General features: G+C 40.0%; 1 protein-coding gene across 1 annotated transcript in view; it reads left to right on the top strand.

Annotated features, from left to right (window-relative positions):
* The window catches only part of stx4 (syntaxin 4), a 42,374-nt gene that overhangs the window by 2,366 nt on the left and 17,830 nt on the right, over window positions 1-22,178 (top strand). The window contains exons 2-3 of the mRNA XM_039765091.1: window positions 15,678-15,773; window positions 15,939-16,038. Coding sequence (XP_039621025.1) covers window positions 15,678-15,773; window positions 15,939-16,038 — 196 coding nt within the window. The remainder of the gene's footprint in view (window positions 1-15,677; window positions 15,774-15,938; window positions 16,039-22,178) is intronic.

The following is a 22,178-nucleotide window of genomic DNA, read 5'->3' as shown; positions in this document are numbered from 1 at the left end:
CGTTTCCCCGAGGGTGATCTGGCTCGTAATATCCTCATTATTGGGGACCCGAGTGGCTAGACCAGGCCAAGGGGTAGCCCACATAACACCTGACTAAGGCACATAAGGGTCATTTCTGGAGGGTGGGACTGGACCGTATGTCTGTCTGGAGGGTTGCAAACCGGGATCCCGAGTTGTTTCATTGTGTAGTGGGTGTGGCAATGCGCTGTACCAGTGCATGCACCCATACTTGTATTATGTAGGAACCAGTAACGGCGTACTGCATAATGACATGCAGTGAATACACTTATAGTTTTCATCCTCTTTCTCTGTACGTTTAGCATTCGTTTGCTCAGATGTTGATGCGCTTGCTGCTTCGTGAGCAGCTCTTCTTTTCTCCACCCTAGCGGCCCGCTTCTCTTCTTCCGTCGGCATCTTTTCGCATTCAAACTGATTAAGTCAGTGTTTGTGTTGCAATTAGTTAGTACGTTTTTCTTATTTTTTTCACTTAAAGTGGCACTTAAGTCTTCAATCTGCTTCAAGAATGATTTAAGATATGAAGAGGAAGTGACGGCGAAGGTGGTAGGGATGAGAACGGCGCCAAGTACATATGCACCCCAGGGCCGTCCTGCTGCACGCTGCTGAGAGTTGATTCTACAATAAAATAAAATTTTAAATTAAAAGAGTAATAAGAGTAATAAAAATCATCACCCGGAAAGCGGACAGTAGAGGTCACGTAGTATATGTGTACCAAGAGAACCTTAAGATACGTGTCTGGTTGTTTCGTTGCGCCAGTATGTTGACCTGAAATTTGGTACACAACGGTTTGTAAACTACAGATCATTTAAAATCCTGGACAGACAAATGGACAGCCACGGTAGTGTATTATTATATAAGAAGATTTGGAGAAACATAAAATTAGATTTTAGCATTTGTATATGCTTACTGATGCGCAAACTTTGTATTAGTTGAGTCGAGCTAAGTATGCTTTGCTGCAGATTTTCGTTTTCTACTCTGCCTCTGATGCTTCTCATTTCAGTATTCAACAATTGTCAGCCAGCACTGATGGATTCTGCTGGGCCAGATCCCGCTTTTTCATTGTTACAGTATCCTATAAAACTTTTTCACTATCTTAGTCGGTGACTGCACCAAGACTATTAGTGAAGAAGTACAAGTGTGAATGCAAAAAATAAATGTTTAGCGACAAGTTGCATTTCGTGGTTTTGTACAGTATGTTTGAAGTGTGTTGTCCACCAGCTGGGCATACTTTAGGGTTCTGTAGTTGCCAATACCTTTCGCAGCGGCATCCTTGAATGCCTTTCTTTCCAGCCCCATCAGCAGATCCTTGAACCACTTGTCATTGATAACTGATTTTTGCACCATTAAAATGCCTTCCTTGACATTATTTTGTTTGTAGACATGTCTGTCTCAGATATTGAAATCCTTCACCTTCCTTATTTATCGCTTTCACGTTACTTTTTGTCAGTCCATGTGTTCTATGAAGAGGGGGCAATAAAATGTTTGTTGGGTTGCCAAATGGTTTATGAGTCACCCTGTTCTGCACTGCAGTCAAATGTTTACAGAGCAGCCAGTTCTATTTACTTAAGGTAACGAGACTCTTTAGCTTCGCTTGACTTGGCTGTCCCATTCACAAATGAAACCGTAGTATCTCTGAGCTGCATTCCCAGTACCTGTGTCACTACTTTTAGATCACCACAGACGTTCCACTTCTTGTTCTTGTACTTATTATATGAGTGGAAATCACAAAATTAGGCAGTTGCAACAAAACGTTATGTCATAGGTAAATTTTAAAAGATGATTTTTATGATCAGCAGACCAATATCCTTAAGATGCATCCAAAAGTATTCAAGAAACAAAATCTTTGTTGTCTAGTGTTATTGAACCAAGGTCAGGAAAGTTCAAATATGAAGACAGGAACCCACATTTGAAAGGATGCTGGTTCATCACACACATAGTTTAGAGCTGGCAGTTAACAAACCGGTCATTTGGATATGGAAAGAAACCCATTTAGATGGAACAGCTGGAGAATGAGGTGGCCTCTACTGTGATGCCCGATAATTGAATATCCATTACCTGTACTCACTTTGTCCACTTCAGAGTTACGTGGGTAGCGAGTCAGCTGTTAATGGCACCAGCCGTCCCCTTTGCTTTGAGTGGAATGATCACTGCCAGACCCGTATATAGAGACCTGGAGACACAAGAGAGGAGCCGGGACTAGAGAGAGCGAAATATGTTGGATCTGGAAACAAAAGAGTGAATTAAAAATTTTAGAAAGTCGAAGGGAAGGTTTGATTTCTTAAAGCAATGCTCATTTACAAGGCAGCCTCAGAAAAATACACATTGGAGGGCTGAAATATTAGAAAACATGTAGGAATTGTGCTGTATTAGCAGGCTTTGTTTATTTTATTTTTGAATTTAACATTTCTCTAAGGGACAAAAATGACATCACATAATCAAATTATCACTTAACTGTAGCCATGTTCTGTAGCTGTCTATTTAAACTGCCAGCCTAACAGGTAGGTTACGATGACGGTGACAACTTAGTTATCTTAACAATGTCTCTCTATAAACATACACATTTCACTTAGATGAGCTTAATATACGCACAATATTCAATAATATTGCGGTATAATGGTTATCTTTACTGCTGATATTTCTATTATTTAATTGTAGTAAGTGAAAACAATTGTATCTTAAATGTTCGAGGTTGACTTAGGCAAAAGCAACTGCCAAATAATTAATAAACAGTTTCCCATGATTCTTATTTATTGTATCCTTGCTAGCCAAAGAAAATAATGGGAGTGTGTAACTGTCCAATCAATGCATGACCTGAGAGAGCTTTTCCAGTGAGAGACAGACTATGGAGGATTGCTTTAGGTTGTCCTAGATGGAGGTGAGCAACAGAGAACGATAATTTATACGTTTTACCGCACGTTTTAATGTAAGCACATTTGGAAGATGGTTATAGTTTGAATTGAATCAGTCTTTAGCAAAGCATTCAAGAGCTGCAGTCCTGTTGTCATTTTGATTGTTTCATTTTGTTTTGCCACATTTGTGTGTCCTGTGCTAGGAAAATTTGAGGATTATTATGGTCTGTGTTATAGCCAATGATTTTTACCTCCCTGCCCCCTTGTTTTATGAGATGTTGCTGTCCATGAAACAAAAACTACAAATCGACTCCTGACGGCAGTAAAGCAACATGTTGTAAAGAGAGCCTCCGAGAGTTTATATATATATATATATATATTCACTAAGGTAAGACACCCATGGAAAGCACGCCGGAAGGGGCGTGGATTCACTAAGCCGCCGACAAGTAAGACGCCCATGGCACACGCAGGAAGGAGCCACGCCCACCAACTCTAAGACCATTGGATACGACGACAACTCGGACGCGACGACACAGGAAAAACGGCGTCATTTATGTTCGTCTGTCGTAGAGTCCATATGCACCTCTGAGCCACATTGACTGTTCATAGAGGCATGTTTCTCGTGGAAGTGAATCGCTATATGCAGCGTGCAAAACAGTTTGCGGGGGGTATCCCATGGGATCCTTAAAACAGTCCTTTAAAACTGAGGTTAAAACACAATGAAGGAAGCAGTCTTTAAAAACCAATCAGCCCTGTGCCTCTGTTTCATTAGTGTCTCACCTGCTTCACCAGTGCAGGCCCTGCAACAGTCGAGACGCTCTCTCAGCAGCTGACCTTCTCTGTGCCTGACCGGTTCACACAGAGGCACCACATGACCAGGCGGTGTGTATGCTTCGAGAACGAGGGTGGACGCGGCAGGACTATCCAAGAAGAGGCATGTTTGTCGTGGATGTGAATCGCTGTATGCAGCATGTAAAACAGTTTCCGAGGGTTTTCCCATGGTCTTAGACTTGGTGGCCGGGTCTCTGTCAGTTGCTCTTCCGACCGTGCACATGACCAGGCGGTGTGTATGCTTCGAGGTGCAAGGGTGGACGTGACAGGACCATCTAAGGAGATTCATATTTGTCGCGGATGTGAATCGCTGTATGCAGTGTGTAAAACAGTTTGTTTGTCGCAGATGTGAATCGCTGTATGTGGCATGTAGAGCAGTTTGTGAGGGGTTTCCCATGGTCTTACAGTTGGTGGGCGGGTCTCTGTTAGTTGCTCTTGCGAGCGGGCACTTGACCAGGCAATGTGTATGCTTCGAGAGCGTAGGTGGACGCGACAGCACCGTCTAAGAAGATTCATATTTGTCGTGGATGTGAATCGCTATATACAACGTGTAAAACAATTTGTTGCGAATGTGAATCGCTGTATGCAGCATGTAAAATGCTGTATTGTATGTTGCCCCCTCCAGAGTTACATCTTTTCATTCACCTACAGTCGTATACACAATGAAGTAAGCAGTCTTTAAAAACCGAGTTTTCGGTTACGGTGCATGACCGCATGCACCATAGCAAACTGTTTTACACGCTACATACAGCAATTCGCATCCGCGACAGACCAGCGTCTTCTTAGATGCGCCTGCACTTTGTATACACCCCCCTCCCACCTCACTATTACCGTGGTCTGGTGTCTTGGTTGATTATATATAGAAAGGCTGCCAAAACCGCACAGAGCAATGAAAAGTCTACGTGAGTCACAGGTGCATCTGGACTGTGAAAAGACGACAACGACTCGAGTGACAAGTTGGAGGTGGGCACATGAGCAGGCAGTGCATACTGGATTTGAAATCAACAGACTAGCATGACGGAGGGAGCAGAGTGGATGTCCTTCTCCTCTCCTCCCGTTCCACCCTCCGCGCCTGAGCGCTGCACGGATGATTGTGTGTTGGTTCGTTCCGTGCATTGTAACAATGTTGCTTTTTTTGCTGATATTTTACATTACAGATTTTTCAAATGTTAATTTTCTCTCTGTGCTTAAATATCATTAAAAAACCGGCCTGATTATGCGGTGTATGGTACGCCGCGGGTTGGCTAGTATCAAATAAACTAATTGGGTTAATGGGAACTGGAAAATTGTGTTGAGTCGGGGTGTTTGTAAGTCAGATTCTAAGTGGTGTAAGAATATTCTACCTCCCAAATTTTGCCACCATAGACCACTGGCAGTTTTCCCTGTATGGTAGAGCTGGCCCAGATGGTAACTGGTTTGCTTTCAGTTGCAAAATTTAATTTTGTAGTACTCTGAGGTAAAAGATGCGTTTCTTTTCTATTAGCTGGTATTTTTTATGAAAAGTCTTCATATGATTGTTACATGCCAGATAAATGGAACCTATAGCAGCCTGAAAACATCTGAAAAAGGCCATGGTGGTGGTGTTGGCACTGATTGATTACAAGCTGTGTCATCCTGCAGATGACAAGCCTGTCCCCAAAGCTTTATTTTTTTTTTTTCAGCACATTATTTTCATTAATTGTTTGTATATGTTTTTTATTGCTCAGTACATAACATTTATACATTATGTGGACTGCAGAGACATAACAACATAACAACATAACTTTTTCAAACAAATTAATCTGATTCTGCAACAGCGTTTTCAAATGCAAGTTAGGGATTGCCCTGGACACTATGCCAGCCCATCGCAGGGCATATAGATTAACACATTTGCCCAGGTTCCAGTTTAGTCAACATTCACTTTGTGCAAAATTAGTGCAGTCAGTATCCAGGGACAGATTTGGGCCTGGAATGCTGGCCGTATATGGGAATATTACTAGTCTCTGTGCCAGATTGAAGCTCCAATGCCTTACTGTGACAGCTGAGTCAGAAGTTTGCTTTCTTTTTAATTTTCTTGGTTTTTAGGCCTTCTGCTGTTTGTTCAGACTATAGTGTGTGCATATCTGTTTATCTAGTCATGCAGTAGAAATAGCAATAGGTATAGCAACCTTATTGTCACATAATGAGGCAGATATTGCATTTAAACCCACAGCTGTTTTTACTTTTGTCAGTATGCTGCACTGCCTTCTTCCTAAATTGTCTTTCACACTCTATCTACCTAACAAATAAAGTTGTCAGCAATATGTCAATTGGTCTGGTTCTAGCCACCCGACACCTGGATTACATTAAACAGGTTTGGTGATATATGTATGTTTAAAGCCTATACTTTGAAACCGGTAGAGAGTATAGGAAAAAATGTGTTATGCCCCGTTATTGTTTGGCAAAGGAGTGAGTGAGAGAGAAGGTGCACTTTTATCGGTTTAAGCATGCGAGGTAAATACCCGCCATTGAATCTATTTGCGTAGCAGTGCATTAACCAGTGTTTCAATTGATAGTTACGTGCATTCTGAAAAGTGTATAGAAACACAATACATTATACTGGTATACAGGGCTGTGGAGTTGGTGCTCAAAGCCTTCAACTCCTCAATTTCTGGTACCACCAACTCGGACTCCTCTATTTGTAATTAGACTGGTATATTTACTGTGTTAACCGACAGCATACAACATACAAGGCATTTTATCACTGCCATTGTGAATCATCAGGCTACTTTTTATCACTCTTACCCATTAAAGTTTGGATTTAAAGGCTGTAGAGAGTGCCACTGTATAAAACAGGCCTGGAGGGCCACAATGGCTGCAGGTTTTTGTTCCAACCCAATTGTTTAATTAGAAAACAATTGCTGCCAATAATTTAATTTCATGGCTTGTTAGTACTTTAACTCTGCCATGTCAAGTCATTCTCATAACCTAGATTTTCTTCCCCTTTCTAAGGATATCATCCAACATCCAAATGATTTGAAGTCTAAAACCAGATTATTAATTCTCAGTCCTTCACTTTTTTCTCTTTACTTTCCTTCCAAATATTTAATTAAACTCAGTAGTGCATGATAAATACACACAGGTGGAAATGGTAACAAATGAAATGGAGAACTGCTGGTTTCTTTTGTGATTTGCCTTTTATTGCTAATAAAGTGCAATTAAAAACCAAGACTACTTCTGTTTAAGACTAAAATAGGCAATAAGGGTTCAAAATCTTAATGAGCAAGACAACGAAAATGAAGTAGAAGTGTTACTTGAGCAATAAGGGCTTCTTATTAAGCAGTTGGGTTGGAAGAAAAACCTGCAGCCACTGCACCACGCTCCAGGAATGACTTTGCCTACCCCTGGTATTAAACAAGCCACCAAGGCTTTTTATATTATATTATTAAATAATATATAATTAAAAAGGTGTTAAATGGAAAAAAAAATAAAAAGCAATTTTAGCACCTTATATTGCAGTTGACATTTGGTCAGAGTTGGTACATTTTTACTGACTTGGACTCCTGTAACCCAATTGCTTCCGACTGTTCAGTCCTGCTGATATCTACCAAAACCATGAGAGTTTCTATTATTGTGATATTGATTTTTGGCCATACCCCCATTCCTTCCACAGATATTAAATGTGACAGTGGTGCAGCACGCTGAAAGGAATGGCAGCAGTCTGAAGCTGTTGCTCCCTTCAATTATAGCAGGTCGTGGAGGACTGCCATGGCAGCCATGTTTTTAATTAGTAACCAATTCCTGGTGCTAATGGAACGGTTTTCTTTTTCTCTCAATTTAAATTGATGATTTTTTTTTTTTTTTAGGAATCAGAGCCCTTCATTGTTCCTTTTTCCTCCACCAGCAAACACATAGTAATGAGATGCAAATTGGTTCAACTCTTTGAAATCTGTAAATCTATCCAAATCAAAATATTAGCACCATTACAGTTCTTCTTCCAATGCTACAAAGACAGGATGTTTAAAGATTAAAAATAGTAAAAAGCTTTCCAACAGTATTTAACTGGTCTGTGCCAGTTCTTCAGCCTGAAGTGTTACAGCTTTATAGCTTTGCATTTCTATCCTGAAATATGAAAATTATGATGCATTTGTATTACCTGTTGAGTCCAGTTTTAGGGTGGGGAGTCTGCAGATCCTAACCCAAAGCAAGAACACACCATTGAGAGCACAGCAGGACATTGCATACTTAAGCTGGGCGCAGACAAAAGAAACCCTGGAAGTGCACCCCACGGAAATGTAGTTTTTGAGTGGTGTGCAAAAAGAAAATGTGAGGTTCTGATGTGAAATTGCTGGTCCCATTTTGTTTTTGTACTGCTTTATTTTATCTTTTTGTAGTTGAAAGAGATTATTTTAGGAACGTGCTAATGCTTGAAATCTGGGTTGGTACCAATTATCGATCTTTCCTGTGTCGTGTCTGCAGATACTCGTACCCATACTTCTGTTTATTCCTTGCTAATTTTTCTGGACATTGTTTATAGGGAAGCCACAGCCTATAGTGATGACTGAAATGAGCGCAAACTGCTTAAATGAGCTAAACATGTTTAGGAACCAAAAAAAAAAAAGATTTTTGACATTTGGCTTAGTTTCAGGAACAAATCTAATGAAATTAGCACACACATTCTTTTTTTTGTCATTTCACAGTTGTTTTAAATGGAAACATGATGTACTGCCGCTAATAATATCCGAGTAATGGATTTTGCTTTCAGTGCGATTTGACTGAATGTCTTAACCTTCTCAAATAACAGCACAATGGACTGAGGAGCAGCGGGCTGTGGTGTAAGCAACACCCATTTTTCCGTTTAGCTTTGGGATAAACAGTGGTTCGTCGTATTCTTTTATTGTCCTTGACATATATACAATGAAACATAATCACACAATTTGCATTATACCCGGCAAGTTGCACATTGATCAGTGAGCAATCTGGCTTCTGTGGTGTATTGTTATTATACCACCGTATTGGAAAAAAGTTAGAAGATGTACCTTATACCTAAAATTAATTTTTGTTCTCTTTTCCTCTATTACACTGGGGGTCACACCTTTTTTTTTTTTTGTTTTTGCAAGTTTTGCTTTCTGAAAAATTTTTGGTCATTTTATTAAGTCTGAACACAAATAATATTTCAGATTGATGGTATCACGTAGGAATTGGGGGAAACTTGAAATTAACTTTTTATTGAGTTTAATGTATTTATTTGCTTAATTATGCTGACATTTTGCGTTAGTTTTATCGAGCTAGAAATGTTTTGCTGCTGATTTTTCGTTTGTACTCCGCATTTCATGCTTCTAGTTTCAGTGTGCAACGTGTCGGCTGGCATTGATGCGAGTCTGCTTATCCTGATGCGGTTTTTCCATCATTGCAATTTCCTAGTGAAACCTTTGCACCAGGATTAGCAGGGAAGAAGTCCAAGTGTGAATGCACAAAATGAATCGGTAGCGACATGTTACAGTTTGTGGTTTTGTGTGCTTGGAGGATGCTGTTAAGTAGCTGGACTTGGTTTAGTGTTCTGTAGTTGCCTAGAAAATTCAAGTAACGTCCTTCAGTGTCTTTCATGTGAGCTCCTGCTGCCCAACTAGCAGATTTTCAAGCTGCTCATTATTGATGATGTGCCTGATTTGTGGACTAGCAAAAATGCCTTTGGTAATTTAGATTATTTCTCAAAATATCAGACTCAAATAGCAAAATCCTTCACTTTCCTTGTTCATCGCTTTCATGAAATTGTTTCATCCGTTTAATTGGATGTAAAAATATTTATTTTGGGTCAATTAGTGATTTATGTGCCACAGTTTCCTGCCCTGCAAGCAAATGCTTATGGAGCAGCCAGTTCTTTTTAATGTAATGAATGGCTGCCCCATTCGCAGTACTTGGCATGTCCAGGCTGCATTCCATCTGGCAGGGCCACCACTTTTAGGTCATCGCAGGTGTTCTAGTTGTAGTTATCGTTCTGTTTATTTACAGTATGAAAGGAAATCACCAAAATCGGTGATTACAATTAAACGGTACGTGACAGGAAAATTTTAAAGGTGATTTTTGTGATCGGCAGGAAAAAATACGTAAGATGTACCTGAAAGTGTTCAGGAAGCAACATCTTTGTCTAGAGTTTATCGACCAATATCAATATGATATCCAATTATTATGTATCCGTAACTGATTTGTTTGACATTCTTAAGTCTAACTTGGTGAAGCTTGAAACTAAGCAGCTCCTGCAAGTTACCGGCAAGTTTCAGAAATCGTAGTTAACTGTTTGCCTTGTCCCCACCCTTCTTAAATGCCGAAAGCCATTTGACTGTGAGCAGTTTTTGGTTGTGCTTCTTGGCAGGTTCATGTTACTTCATGGATCTCTACTCCTGATTTCAAAAAACTGTTGTTATTTGACCTGACAAGACTGGCTTGTTAGTTAATAATGGTCAAAGAGGCTGAGACTCTAAAGTCCGTTTCCTTCAAAGTGCACATGTCACTTGAGTTTAAAGACCGTTTACTTGTGTGTGTGTGTGTGTGTGTGTTTGGAAAGTCTCCGTGGATAATATTTGAGCGTAATGGAATCTATTATCTGGGAGTAATTGCAGTTCCAAACGTTCTTAATGGTTATAATTACCTTATTTAAAAAAAAAAGTCAACAGAATGTGTGATTAAATGTATTATTTGAAAGCAAATATTTCTCTTAAGTGTGCATTCACATTTGAGGCAAGTTGTTGCATGGAGAATGTTATTAATTTCTCATCATATGATGAATCATATGTGTGAGGGTTCAGTTACACAGCTAAAAATATGGAATTCTCATTCTTGTAATCATGTGAGCTGTAATGTAATAATTTTTATGTTTTATCTAGCCTGTGACCTTTAACACATGGACAACATGTCTATATTGTAATGTGGGCTTACCTTACGACTTGCGTTGAAAGGAGTTTGACTCTCCTTATGTTATTTAATACTGTTAAGAGTACACTGCAGTTCTCAATAGTTTATTTTTTTTTTAAATACAAATCCCATATGTATTCCTTTCATCTGTTCCATATAGCAGATTTCCACATTATTCACTTACCTGTATCAGAGCTGTGGAGTCGGGACATAAAACCTCCGACTCTTCAATTTCTGGTACCTCCTACTCCTCTATTTGTAATCAGACCAATATATTTACTATGTTGATTGAAAGCACACAACGTGAAGGATACAAGGCACTTCATCAATGCCAGCGTGAATCGTCAGCCTTCTTTTTAGCACCCTAACCTGTTAAAGCTCGAGTTTACAGGCTGCAGTGATGTTGTTGTGGCTTGCAGATACTGAGTAACATTAGACATAACCGGAAACTTACCAAATGAAAAAATAAAGAAGCAACGTTTCTATTAAAAGTCTAGAAGAAAACAGGAGTGTTTATGAAGGAGAATAAAAGCAGCAAAGGACTGAAACATAAAACAATATAACAATCCAAATTTAAATACCTAGGATGGTAGCAATATAAAAATAAGAATATTCAAAGAAATAAGTCCATTAAGTCACCAGTCCTGCCATTCCACTTTGTGGAGAGACTGAGCGAGGAGTTTGAATGTCTGGGCTTGCGAGAGTCCATTAAAAACCAAGATCCAGGCCTTTAATGAGCTCTTGGGCACGGCCATCAACAGTGTGTCTGTCTGCAGAGAGAGTGTCGACCACGTCATTGAGAGGTCTAATTAACTTGGCAGTGACATTCATGTCTCTGGTGACTCTTCCTGTGAAGTCAGTAGACGGACTGGGAGAGCATGGGGGGTCATGAGGTCACTGGAAAGGGGTGTGTGGCACTCCCCTAGCTATATGATGGAGAGACATGGACGCTATCCAGTGACCTGAGACGAAGACTGGACTCCTTCATGTCTGTGTGTCTCTCTGGAAAATCCTTGGGTACCACTGGTTTGACTTTGTGTTCCTCATGGAGTCCCGAATGAGGCACATGACCTGCATTGTGAGGGAGCGTCAGTTACGGCACTACGGATATGTGGCGCTATTCCCTGAGGGTTTCCCAGCTCGTAAGATCCTCATTGTTGGGGACCCAAATGGCTGGACCAGGCCAAGGGGGTCACCCATGTAACACCTGGCTGCTTCAGATAGAGGGTCATTTCCGGAGGGTGGGACTGGACCACGTGTCTGCCTGGGGGGGGTTGTCAACTGGGATCCTGAGCTGTTTCGTCACGTGGTAGGTGCGGCAATGCAGTGTACCAGTGCATGCTCCCCAACTTGACTTGTCACCGGGAGATGAAGAGTATCTTACTTTGTACACTTATGTATGATGCCTCCTAACCTAGAAGTCTGATGGATTGGACAGAAAAAGAAGTAGCTGGGAGGGGGGAGAATATGTAGATGCCATACATAGACTTTAACCATGCTGAGAATCGAACCAGGATTCTGTAATATGTGAGTAACCAACCGTACAGCTACACCCATTCATTAGGAGCAAACACATTGAATGGAATAAAATTGTGTGGTCAACGTTTGCAGAAAATGTTGAACCACATTGCACTTGTAACAGACTTAAAAGACTAAATGTACTGTAAAATCCGAGTCAGGACTGTGGAGTCGGAAGATATTGGAATGGTAAAAATGTATCGACTCCAACTCTGCCTAAATCTAAATTATAATATAATATGGTAAAATTTCCAATTTCACGCGCACTGATTCAATGAAACTATTTTTCTTCTAGACTTTTAATAAAATTAAAATAAAATTTTAATTTTATAAGTTTACTCTTATGTTTAATGCTACTCAGTATCTGCAAGCCACAACAACATCACTGCAGCTTTTAATCCCAAACTTTAACAGGTCCGAGTGCTAAAAAGTAGCCTGATGTTTCACGCTTGCATTTAAGAAAGGCCTTGTATCTTGCATGTTGTGTGCTTTCAATCAGCATAGTAAAATCTAGGAGACTCAATTACAAATGGAGGAGTCGGATTCAGAGTTAGTGGTACTATAAATTGAAGAGTCAGAGTTGGAGGTTTTGTGTCCCGGCTCCACAGCCCAGAGTGTGTGTGCAGTGGACTAGCATACAGTCCCGTGTTGTGTTTGCCTTGTGAGTGGCTCCTTGATTGGAGTAAGTGGATTCAAAAATGGACAGAGATGTATGCACACCATATTTTTGTCTATATGCATTTACTGTGTGTTGTATACATGTAAAGATAGTGCTGCTGTCTCACATATTCAGCGTTGTGGTTTCAAATCCTCTGCCCTTTCTGTGTTGAGTCAGCCCTTTCTCCATATGTGAATTTTAATTAATATGCACCGGCTTTGTTCCCAGACACAGTAATTGTATTTTATGTTTATTGTATAATCTAAAGTTACCGTCTGAGTATACGCATAGTTGAACCCTGCAGTAGACTAGACGTTTTCTCAAGCAATGATGACTTGTATCGGTGCTTGTTTTCTTTCTTTCTTTCTTTCTGTCTTTCTTACTTTCTGGAAAAATGAAATAGAGTTGTGTTGCTTATATTCTCATAGGTTCATACAAATGACAGAAGGTCGGCATTTCCCTTTGTACACTTTAGTTTTTATTGACAAACCACCCAATTTATGTTGTAATTCTGTGGATGTTGAAAGTATTGTGGTTTCTATCGCTCTGCATGTGCAGACTTTCTGCTTGGCTCACTTCTTTTGTTTGTAATCATGTTACTGATAACCAGTACATTTGCTTGTCTCTTTTTAATATGTGTGCATGTATATAAACAGTACATGTATGCAGGTATGTGGTTAATGCAGTGTTTGTGAATTTTAGGTAAAGTGAGTCCCACATTTGCTTGTTGTCAGACTGCTGTTTTTCCTGTGTGAGTGTGTGGTGGCTGTTCTTCTGTTTTTTTGTTTTTTTTTAATTTTTTTTTGTTTGTCCCCTCCCCACCATCATCTCACTGCCGGGTATGCTAGGTAAACTGACGGTTCTTTGTAGCTGTGGACATGAATCCTATCCCTGTGATGGACTGGTGCTCTTTCCAGAACTGACTTCTCCCTGGGATAGGCCTTGATCCTTTTATGATCCTGACCTGTGAAAAAATGGAGTTGCAGCTGTTATGGAAAGTGTAGTCAAATCTGAACTATAACCGTCTGCCTTAAAGCAGAATGGGACAAGCAACATAAACTGTTTTTTATGGAAACTTTCTATTACAGACGCTATCACGAGAAAATTGACAAGTACAGCCCCTTAATTACGTTTAGAATTCAGGCAGTGAAAATGGTTTGTTTAGGGTTATATGATTTGCTGGAGGCAGCTAATGGGGTTTAGTGTCCCGTGCTGTGTTCGCTATGCCACACTGTGAAAACTCATTAAAGCTATGTTTTTGAATTAAGTACACTTTTAAATGTGAATACGTGCTCTGTGATCTATGAATCGCTATTGTCCAGCGCTCTCCTTCCGCACCCTCATTTTGTGTCGGTTGCTTCCTACTGTATCGGCAAGCTGCTCATTGGTGTGGGATGATTGGCATTGATGTGACATGTGTATGGATACACACCATATTGTGTTTTGAGATTTTGGAGGATGGCAAACACAATATGGACCTTGCCTTTATTAAAAATAAATGGGTAAATAAGCAAACATCAAGGCCGTCCCAGAAAAGGGTTTAGTGCGTTCTGGCCCATATTCGACACTTCCATCATCATTTTCATATTTAGATTTGGTCTGACATAATAAATCCAAATACAGTGTAATTGTTTGCATACTTTTTTACAACTGGGGTACAAGCCGATTAAGTGGCTTATTCAGGGATATCAGAATTTGCTGACTGCGATGTGGAAAGGGGTGTGTGGCGCTCCTGATATCTTTGCAAAAGGACGAAGGTCCAAGTCCTGGTGCTTCCTGCCATGCCATACAGCTGTGAGACATGGACGCATTCCAGTGACCTTAGACAAAGACTGGACTCCTTTGGTACTGTGTCTCTTCAGAGAATCCTTGGGTACCGCTGGTTTGTCTCGAATAAGCGGTTGCTCATGGAGTCCCGAATGAGGCACATTACCTGAAATGTGAGGGAGCGTCAGTTGCTACTCATTTTTGAGGACCCAAGTGGCTGAACCAGGCCAAGGGAATGCCACGTAACACCTGGAATCCCTTACCCCCAAAGGGTGCCAATCAGAATGGGAACCCACAAGTGGGACAGCGGCAGAGTTACCAGCAATTCCTAAAAACAGCCCTTTGCAAGACTCTGGTCCCTTCATTTACTGCCTGTATGCCCCTCACCCAAACCTCCCTGAAATCCGTTGTGCAAGGGTGGGCTGTCTGCGATTAACAGTTGTTTACATTCAAATGTCAGTTTCTACATACAAGTCATGTTTTTTTTTGCACATGAATAGTGACTATTTTGCAGACTAATAGTGCTACTTGCCACTATTAGGTGGAAAGAATACTGATTTGGACTGACTCTCTTTCTGAAGTAGTTGCTTCTGTGAAGCCATATTTTGGTCTGAATGCAAGAATCTATGAATGCAAGTTCTGCTCCACCGCTTCTTGCCAGTTTTGACATCACGGTCATTCATTCACACCTTACAAGCAGTAGGCTTTTCACCTTCACGGCTCGTAACTGTGACCTCTTTCCAAGCTGCCCTTTTGTGGAGCATAACGAAGAGTGGTCTGATCTGCTGAGCTGAAGAAATATCCAGATAACCCTTGAAGCCACTGTTGCCCTTCTTTATTACAGAGTGATTTCACCACTCATTACTTAACTGTTTATACTCTTTCCATTATAACAGTATGAACCAGGCTTTCACCATTTGGTTACTCCATTGTTGGGTGTCTTGCTGCTGGTACTCCTACATCCTATGTCTAGTGACATTCAGATGTCCAGGTTTCTGTCTATTATTGAACCTGCTTAATCTGGTTTAGTTAGTGTCCTAGTAGGAACTAATACTGGATAAGGTGCTTGTTGGCGAATAAATTGAAATAAATTCAAAAGTAACTGGTTGGTTGATAGGTGTAAGTACCTTTTATGCCTTACTTGTGTTCCTTTTATTTATTTTTAGAAACTTGACAGTCATGTTGAGAACGAAGAGAAAAAACGAATTTTAAGCCCTGGAGATGGAAAAGCAAGCACTAAGGAAGAAGTGTATTTTGAACATGTAAGTTCGTTATCTGGCCATAGTTTACTTTTATGATTTTTTTTCAAATAATGCTCATTGACATTGTTGTGTATTAGGAAAAGTGCCTATGTTTAAAGACTAGAGTATTTCCAAAGAAAGTGATGGAGCAACATCATGTTAAATCACAGTGTTCTGTTTCTACAGGTGCAGCAGATACGCAAGAACCTGGAGACCCTGTCTCAGAAGATTGATGAGTTGGAGAGAAAGCAGTTAACTGTTTTGGGTGTGGCGCTCCCCGAGGAAAGTGAGTGAGTTCATTCTGTCTTTTACAAGCACATTTCAATTCTGTCTCTGGCTTGAAATATTACCCAAAGTTTATTTGTACATCAGTGTTGCAGAGTCCACATAGGCAATTTCTAAATTCCACACGACAGATACCAAAAGCCACATCTGCTGCATCAGTGTTGTCAGTCTACCTGCCGCTAGACCAGGGGTCTCCAACCTTTTTTCCCCCCTAAGAGCTACTTTTACAAAATGAGAATGGCCGAGAGCTACTCATGTTTTCTAACGTTTATTCTCATGGCTTATTTCAACCCAGACAAACTGAATATGCTTGTTTTGCCTGAACATTTACAAAATATTGGTGTCCACAACTCACATTTTGTATTGAAACATCACAAAAAATATTTAGTTCACCTGCAAGAGCATTTTGTATGTCTGTATGCATTTTCTAGGGTCAAAACAAAACAATGCCATTCCAAATACATAGATATGCTTTATTCTTTTGTCATTTTGTTCCATATCACTGTTTCACTGTATTCACAAGTCCAGTCATGTGTGTGATGTGTTTTTTAGTTAGTCAGATGCCTGGCTGAGGTGTATGGTGGAGTGGAGCCACTCAGGTTCACTCTTCTGGAGTCATTTAAATGTTCGTCTGTCAGTCTTGTTCTGAACTTTGATTTCATGACATTTATGTCAGACTCGCAGAGGTATGGAGACCCAAACAAAGCGGACATTTTCAGAGCTACTTGGTGAAGATTCTTATAGTTATCAGGCTCTACTAAGCACCAGAAATGCTGTTGAGACTTTAACTGCACATTATTTTGAAGGTTTACTAATATATAATATATAAAATTCAATGTCTGTGTGTATGTGTGTCCGCTTTTCATGAGAGATCTACTTAACGGATTTAGATTGGATTTTGTTCTATAATTTGCTTCAACATTCCGGGTGATTTTGCGACTTCTCTCATTTCGCTATGTATCATAGTTCGCTTGCGGTACCAATTTATTTCTGCGAATCCGAGAAAAAGTCAGCGGGTCGAGGTGGGGGCTTCCTCACCCACTCGCCAGCCTCAGGACGTGTTCCTTAACTCCACTTAGCTAGCGAACAAGAGAACAATTGATTTCAACTTTGTTTGATATTTAAAATAAAGTGTTACTCAGGTCTTGAGTTTGAGTCTGGATATTCTCTTAAGTGTATGCCACATTGAAAAAATAGATTGCAATTCAAGTTGTGGATTGTGAAATGATTTTTTGGAAAGATTGCCCACTCCTAATTTGACAAATCAAGTTTTCAAATGTATATAGGATTCATTAACCCTTTGGCAAGCTACTTGGAAAGGGGTTGCGAGCTACCGGTAGCTCATGAGCGACGTGTTGGAGACCCCTGCGTTAGACTGTCTTCAATGCCTGAGTGTTAGGTGTTACTGGGTGAAGCCTAGCATTGTTGGATTAGAATATTAGCATTTTTTACAAAACAGATATGTAATGGTGTAATTGTAATATGGAATTTAAGCTATGATGTGACTATTAACATTAGATGGTTCACCATATCTTTGAAAGTGGCCCATGGTTTGAATCATTTTGAGAACCACAGTTTTAGAGGACTAAACCCCAGTAGTTTTGTACGCTGTTCATCTTGCATCCCACACGGACAGTCCTAGTCCCAGATTGTCTTAATGATGGTTTTGTTTTAAACAGTTTCTTAATTAGAAACCAACTCTTTATGCACTTGCCATTTTATTAGATAATCTCCACCTAGTACATTTTATCGTTAGGCTTTGTTAGAAATTCCTTCTAGCATGCATTTTACTTCTATGGATACATTAATCCTCTCCTGTTTATCATTTTAATATCACTCAGTCTCACAACATTTTGTATTTTTTTTATCATCATATATTTTATTGAACGTCCTACTTTAGATCTTCTTCCTTTGCCTGTGTGGGGTTATTTTTCCTCCAGGTAACTTATTTTCCTATTACTTCCTAAAGATTTGTTAATTTAATTGGAAACCCAGAATTGACTCAATGTGTGTGTGTGTGTGTGTGTGTGTATGCATGCCTAGCAATGCATATGGTTTTTAGAGACATGTCTCCTCTAGACTAGCGACTGAAGTAAATGCCTTCATTAGATAGTGAATATTATTACATCATATATTAAATTCATTATTGCAGCAGATCATAGATCTAAGACACGCATATCAGGTTAGATCATGCAGTTCGCAACATGAGTGGCAATTGAGTAGCCTTAATAATAATACATTTTATTTATTTATCACCTTTCCCATGCTCAAACCACTTCACAGAAATTTGGAATGAACAAAAGGGCTTCTACAACATTGGATACAAATGGTATCCGTATAAAACACTAAATAAAGATAAATACAGGATACGCAACGTTTTGCATTCAAATAAGAGACAATAAGCCAGAATAAAATTAAAAAATGCAGTACTACGATACCCTGAACAAATAACATGGTTTGCATTTGAGTCACAAATTATCCTGAGCATGAGGCAAAACTGAAAGAAGGATCAGAATGACAGGGTAAGTTAACTGGCTTCGTAAATACATTTTAAGCTGTTTATTAAATTTTGGAAGTTTCACTCCAAAGTCTGGGTGCAATGGAGCAAAAGGCCATAGAGCACAGTTTGATGCCAGGAGCAGAGTGATGGAGGATATTACTGATGTGGTCCAGTGGCAGCCCATTTAAAGCTTTGTAGGTTAGTAATAGAATTTGGTAATAAACCCTGTAAGACGTGGGGAGCTAGTGAAGTCCGAGCAGGATGGCAGTTATGTGCTCGCTGTTGTGGATCTGTGTAAGGACTCTTATAGCACAGTTTTGAACGGAATTGAACTGTGGTCACAGATTAGAAGGGGCAGTTGCCAGTTGGGGAGGTACAGTAATCGATGCAGGATGTAATTAAAGCATGGTCAAGTTTCTCAGCTTAAAACAAAAAAGGAGAGGAATGAGCGAACAATGGATACGTTGCAGAGGTGGAAGTAAGAAAGTTTCTTTGATTTGTTGGGTCGAATAAGAAAGAGAGGAATCCAAAATGACACTGAGATCCAGGCTTACCTCAGACTCTTGTGAAAGTAAAGGCATTTGTTAGTTTGCTTCACAATAGCTGTGATGCATTATGCCTGTTTTAGGTTGTTAGTGGTGGTGGTGGTGATGGACACTAATTTAAGAAATTTAAAGCTGCCGACCTTTGCTAAGGCTTCTCCTTGTTCATCTTGAAGTCTGTGACTCGACACTTGGTTTTAACAACAACAACATTTATTTATATAGCACATTTTCATACAAACAGTAGCTCAAAGTGCTTTACATAATAAAGAATAGAAAAATAAAAGACACAATAAGAAAACAAAATAAATCAACATTAATTAACATCGAATAAGAGTAAGGTTCAATGGCCGGGGGGACAGAAAAACAAAAAAACTCCAGACGGCTGGAGAAAAAATAAAATCTGTAGGGATTCCAGACCATGAGACCGCCCAGTCCCCTCTGGGCATTCTACCTAACATAAATGAAACAGTCCTATTTGGATTTAGGGTTCTCACGGAAGGGCTTGATGATGATGGTCACGTAGAGTTCTGCCTTTTAATCCATCCATCATTGTTGGAGCATCATGAAGCTTTGAGTAGGTGGAGGTGGCGCAAGCCACCACCACAAAGAAACTGGAAAAAGAAACAGAAAAGAGAGTAGGGGTCAGTACGGACAATGCTGACATTAGGCTTATTCTCACTTGGACATAGCTGGCAGCAATATGAGGATTATGTTTTTTGATTTCTCAATGCATCTCAGTTAAAGGGGTAAGCTCAGAGATATGCAGGTGGAGGAGCCTATGGTGTCCTGGATTATGGACTTTCTGTCTGGTAGGTCGCAGCTTGTGAGACTGGAAGACTGTGTCTCTAATATGGATGTGAGCAAGACTGGAGCACCGCAAGGAACACTACTTTCTCCATGTCTCTTCACCCTGTACACCTCAGACTATAAATTTAACACCAGGTTGTTCCACTTTGTAGAAACACTCATATGGGTCTGTAGTCTCCAGGTGGAAGCTCCTGTCGCACTTTACGCAACTGTGTTTGATCTTATTCAGGAAAAGATCCCAGTTGCCCCACGGGAGAAAGACTTTCCGAGACTAAGGTCACAAAGCTTATGAAACCGTTTTTGGACAAAGGCAGAGCCATAAAGACAGTTGTGTGGAGCTTCCACCTGCAGCTGAAGTCACTTCAGTACACATGTACTTTGTGAGCATGCCCATGTCGATCAAACACAGGAAGCTCTGCAGTTTACTTGTGACTTTACACTGTAGGAAGATAAGTAAATAAGTCAAGGTAAATAACATTCAATCTGGCTTTTATATAAGTAACATAAACATTTTTCTTATATAAAGACCATCACAAAACAAAATCCAAAACAGGACTTTGCACGATACGTTGGCGAGTTCTGTAAGCCTTGCTGCTTCATTGGAGGACAGTTGTGGGGCAGACTGAGTGGCAGGATGACCCCCGACCTCTTGCTGCATCCAAACGGTGCCATCTTTTGCCTTTATGCCTGGTGCAGCTGCATTCTTCTTATACGTTATGTGAGTGGACGTTTCTTGTGGTGGTGGTTTTGGGGGACGCTTCTGTTCTCTTTCTCCGATGTTTAATCCTCGTCCTCATCCGAGTTCACCTCTGTTATAGCACGTCTTTATTTGAAAACTAGCAGTGTCAGATGGGGGTAAGCGTGAACGCAACTGAGAGAATAAAACTGAGTTAAAAAAAAAAAAAATGCTAACCTTTACAAGTACCATACATTTACAGAGGCTGTTACAGACTCAAATCAAATGTGTGTTTTTATTGTATAATAGTAACAGTAAGAGCAGCTTGCTACTCAAAACATTTATTTGGAGACATGGGAAGGCTCAAACTGGCAACCTTTTTAATAGGAGGCAGCAGTTCTTACCGCTGTACTACCAAAGAAGACCGACAAAAAGCCACACTAACCCGATTTCTTTTTCTTCGGCTATAGTCTTGAATAAAACCACACTTATTCTGTTATATTTGTACCTTTTGTGAAAGTGCTTATTTGATATTTGGACTTCACACATTATACACTTCATGTCAAAATTTTGTCATTAGTACTGAAACCAGGAAAAATGTCTTAGGTATGTGTTCAACATTTCTTTCTTTTCCTGTCATCCTACACTTACATAGATCTTTGTTGACACGGAACACACGTGAAATGTATGTGTTCCAAATAACGAGATATTTTTTAGCCTATACAGCTCTAGGTACCTGACTCCCAGGTAAACCACATTTGAGTTGGGAGAGGATTTTGCACTTTCAGCGGTTTGGGGGGTTGGATGGATGATATAGCAGACAAAAAGCGGTGAAGGAGAGGTGCGAGCAGATTTAAGGTGGGCTGGATTTACGTTTTTTTTTTGTAAACTTTGGTAATTCTAGTGTTAATATGGGTAATGACTATATTCACATATATATCACCACCGCAATATTCTAGGTGGTGGTGTGCTGGGCCAGTGGTTCGGTAGCAACTGGGCAACAGTCAACTCGGCAAAAAGACAACTTGGCGACATCCTTTACCAGTTAGGTAATAGTTAGGTTCAAAGAGATTTTTTAATTATAATTAAATGACCACATAATTTAAAATGTTGAAAATAAATTTATATAATTGATGAACGAACTTTATTCTGCAGATTGAACAGACTCTATCTTGCATTATCTTCTGCAACCAAAATTGCTAATCCTTTATATAAATTGTATTGATAGTAATCGTATGATAACGTTATTTAGAATACAAAAGATGACCTGTGAGTATGGTTTAAGGAATATCTTTACTCTCAACATATTGGGACTCTCATAAAGCAGGTGATTCTGTGGATTTTTCCGGCGCCCTACATTATCATTTAAATATCATTAAAAAATCTCTTTGAACCTATTACCTAACTGGTAAAAGATGTCGCCGAGTTGTCTCTTCGCCCAGTTGCCCCTGAACGTGGGCTGGTAATGTCCCATTAAGATAAGGCCCACTGAATCTTCACGCTGATTAAAAAAGCAGGCTCAGTTATGAGACTTGCTCTGGGCCCACTGGTGGTGGTAGTAGAGAAAGTGAGAATGAAAATAAAACTGAGTGAAATTATGAACAGCACTGCAT

Source organism: Polypterus senegalus, chromosome 10 (genome assembly GCF_016835505.1).
Source record: "Polypterus senegalus isolate Bchr_013 chromosome 10, ASM1683550v1, whole genome shotgun sequence".
Lineage (NCBI taxonomy): Eukaryota > Metazoa > Chordata > Cladistia > Polypteriformes > Polypteridae > Polypterus > Polypterus senegalus.
Note: the sequence above shows the minus strand (reverse complement) of the source record. Positions and strands in the feature narration are given on the sequence as shown.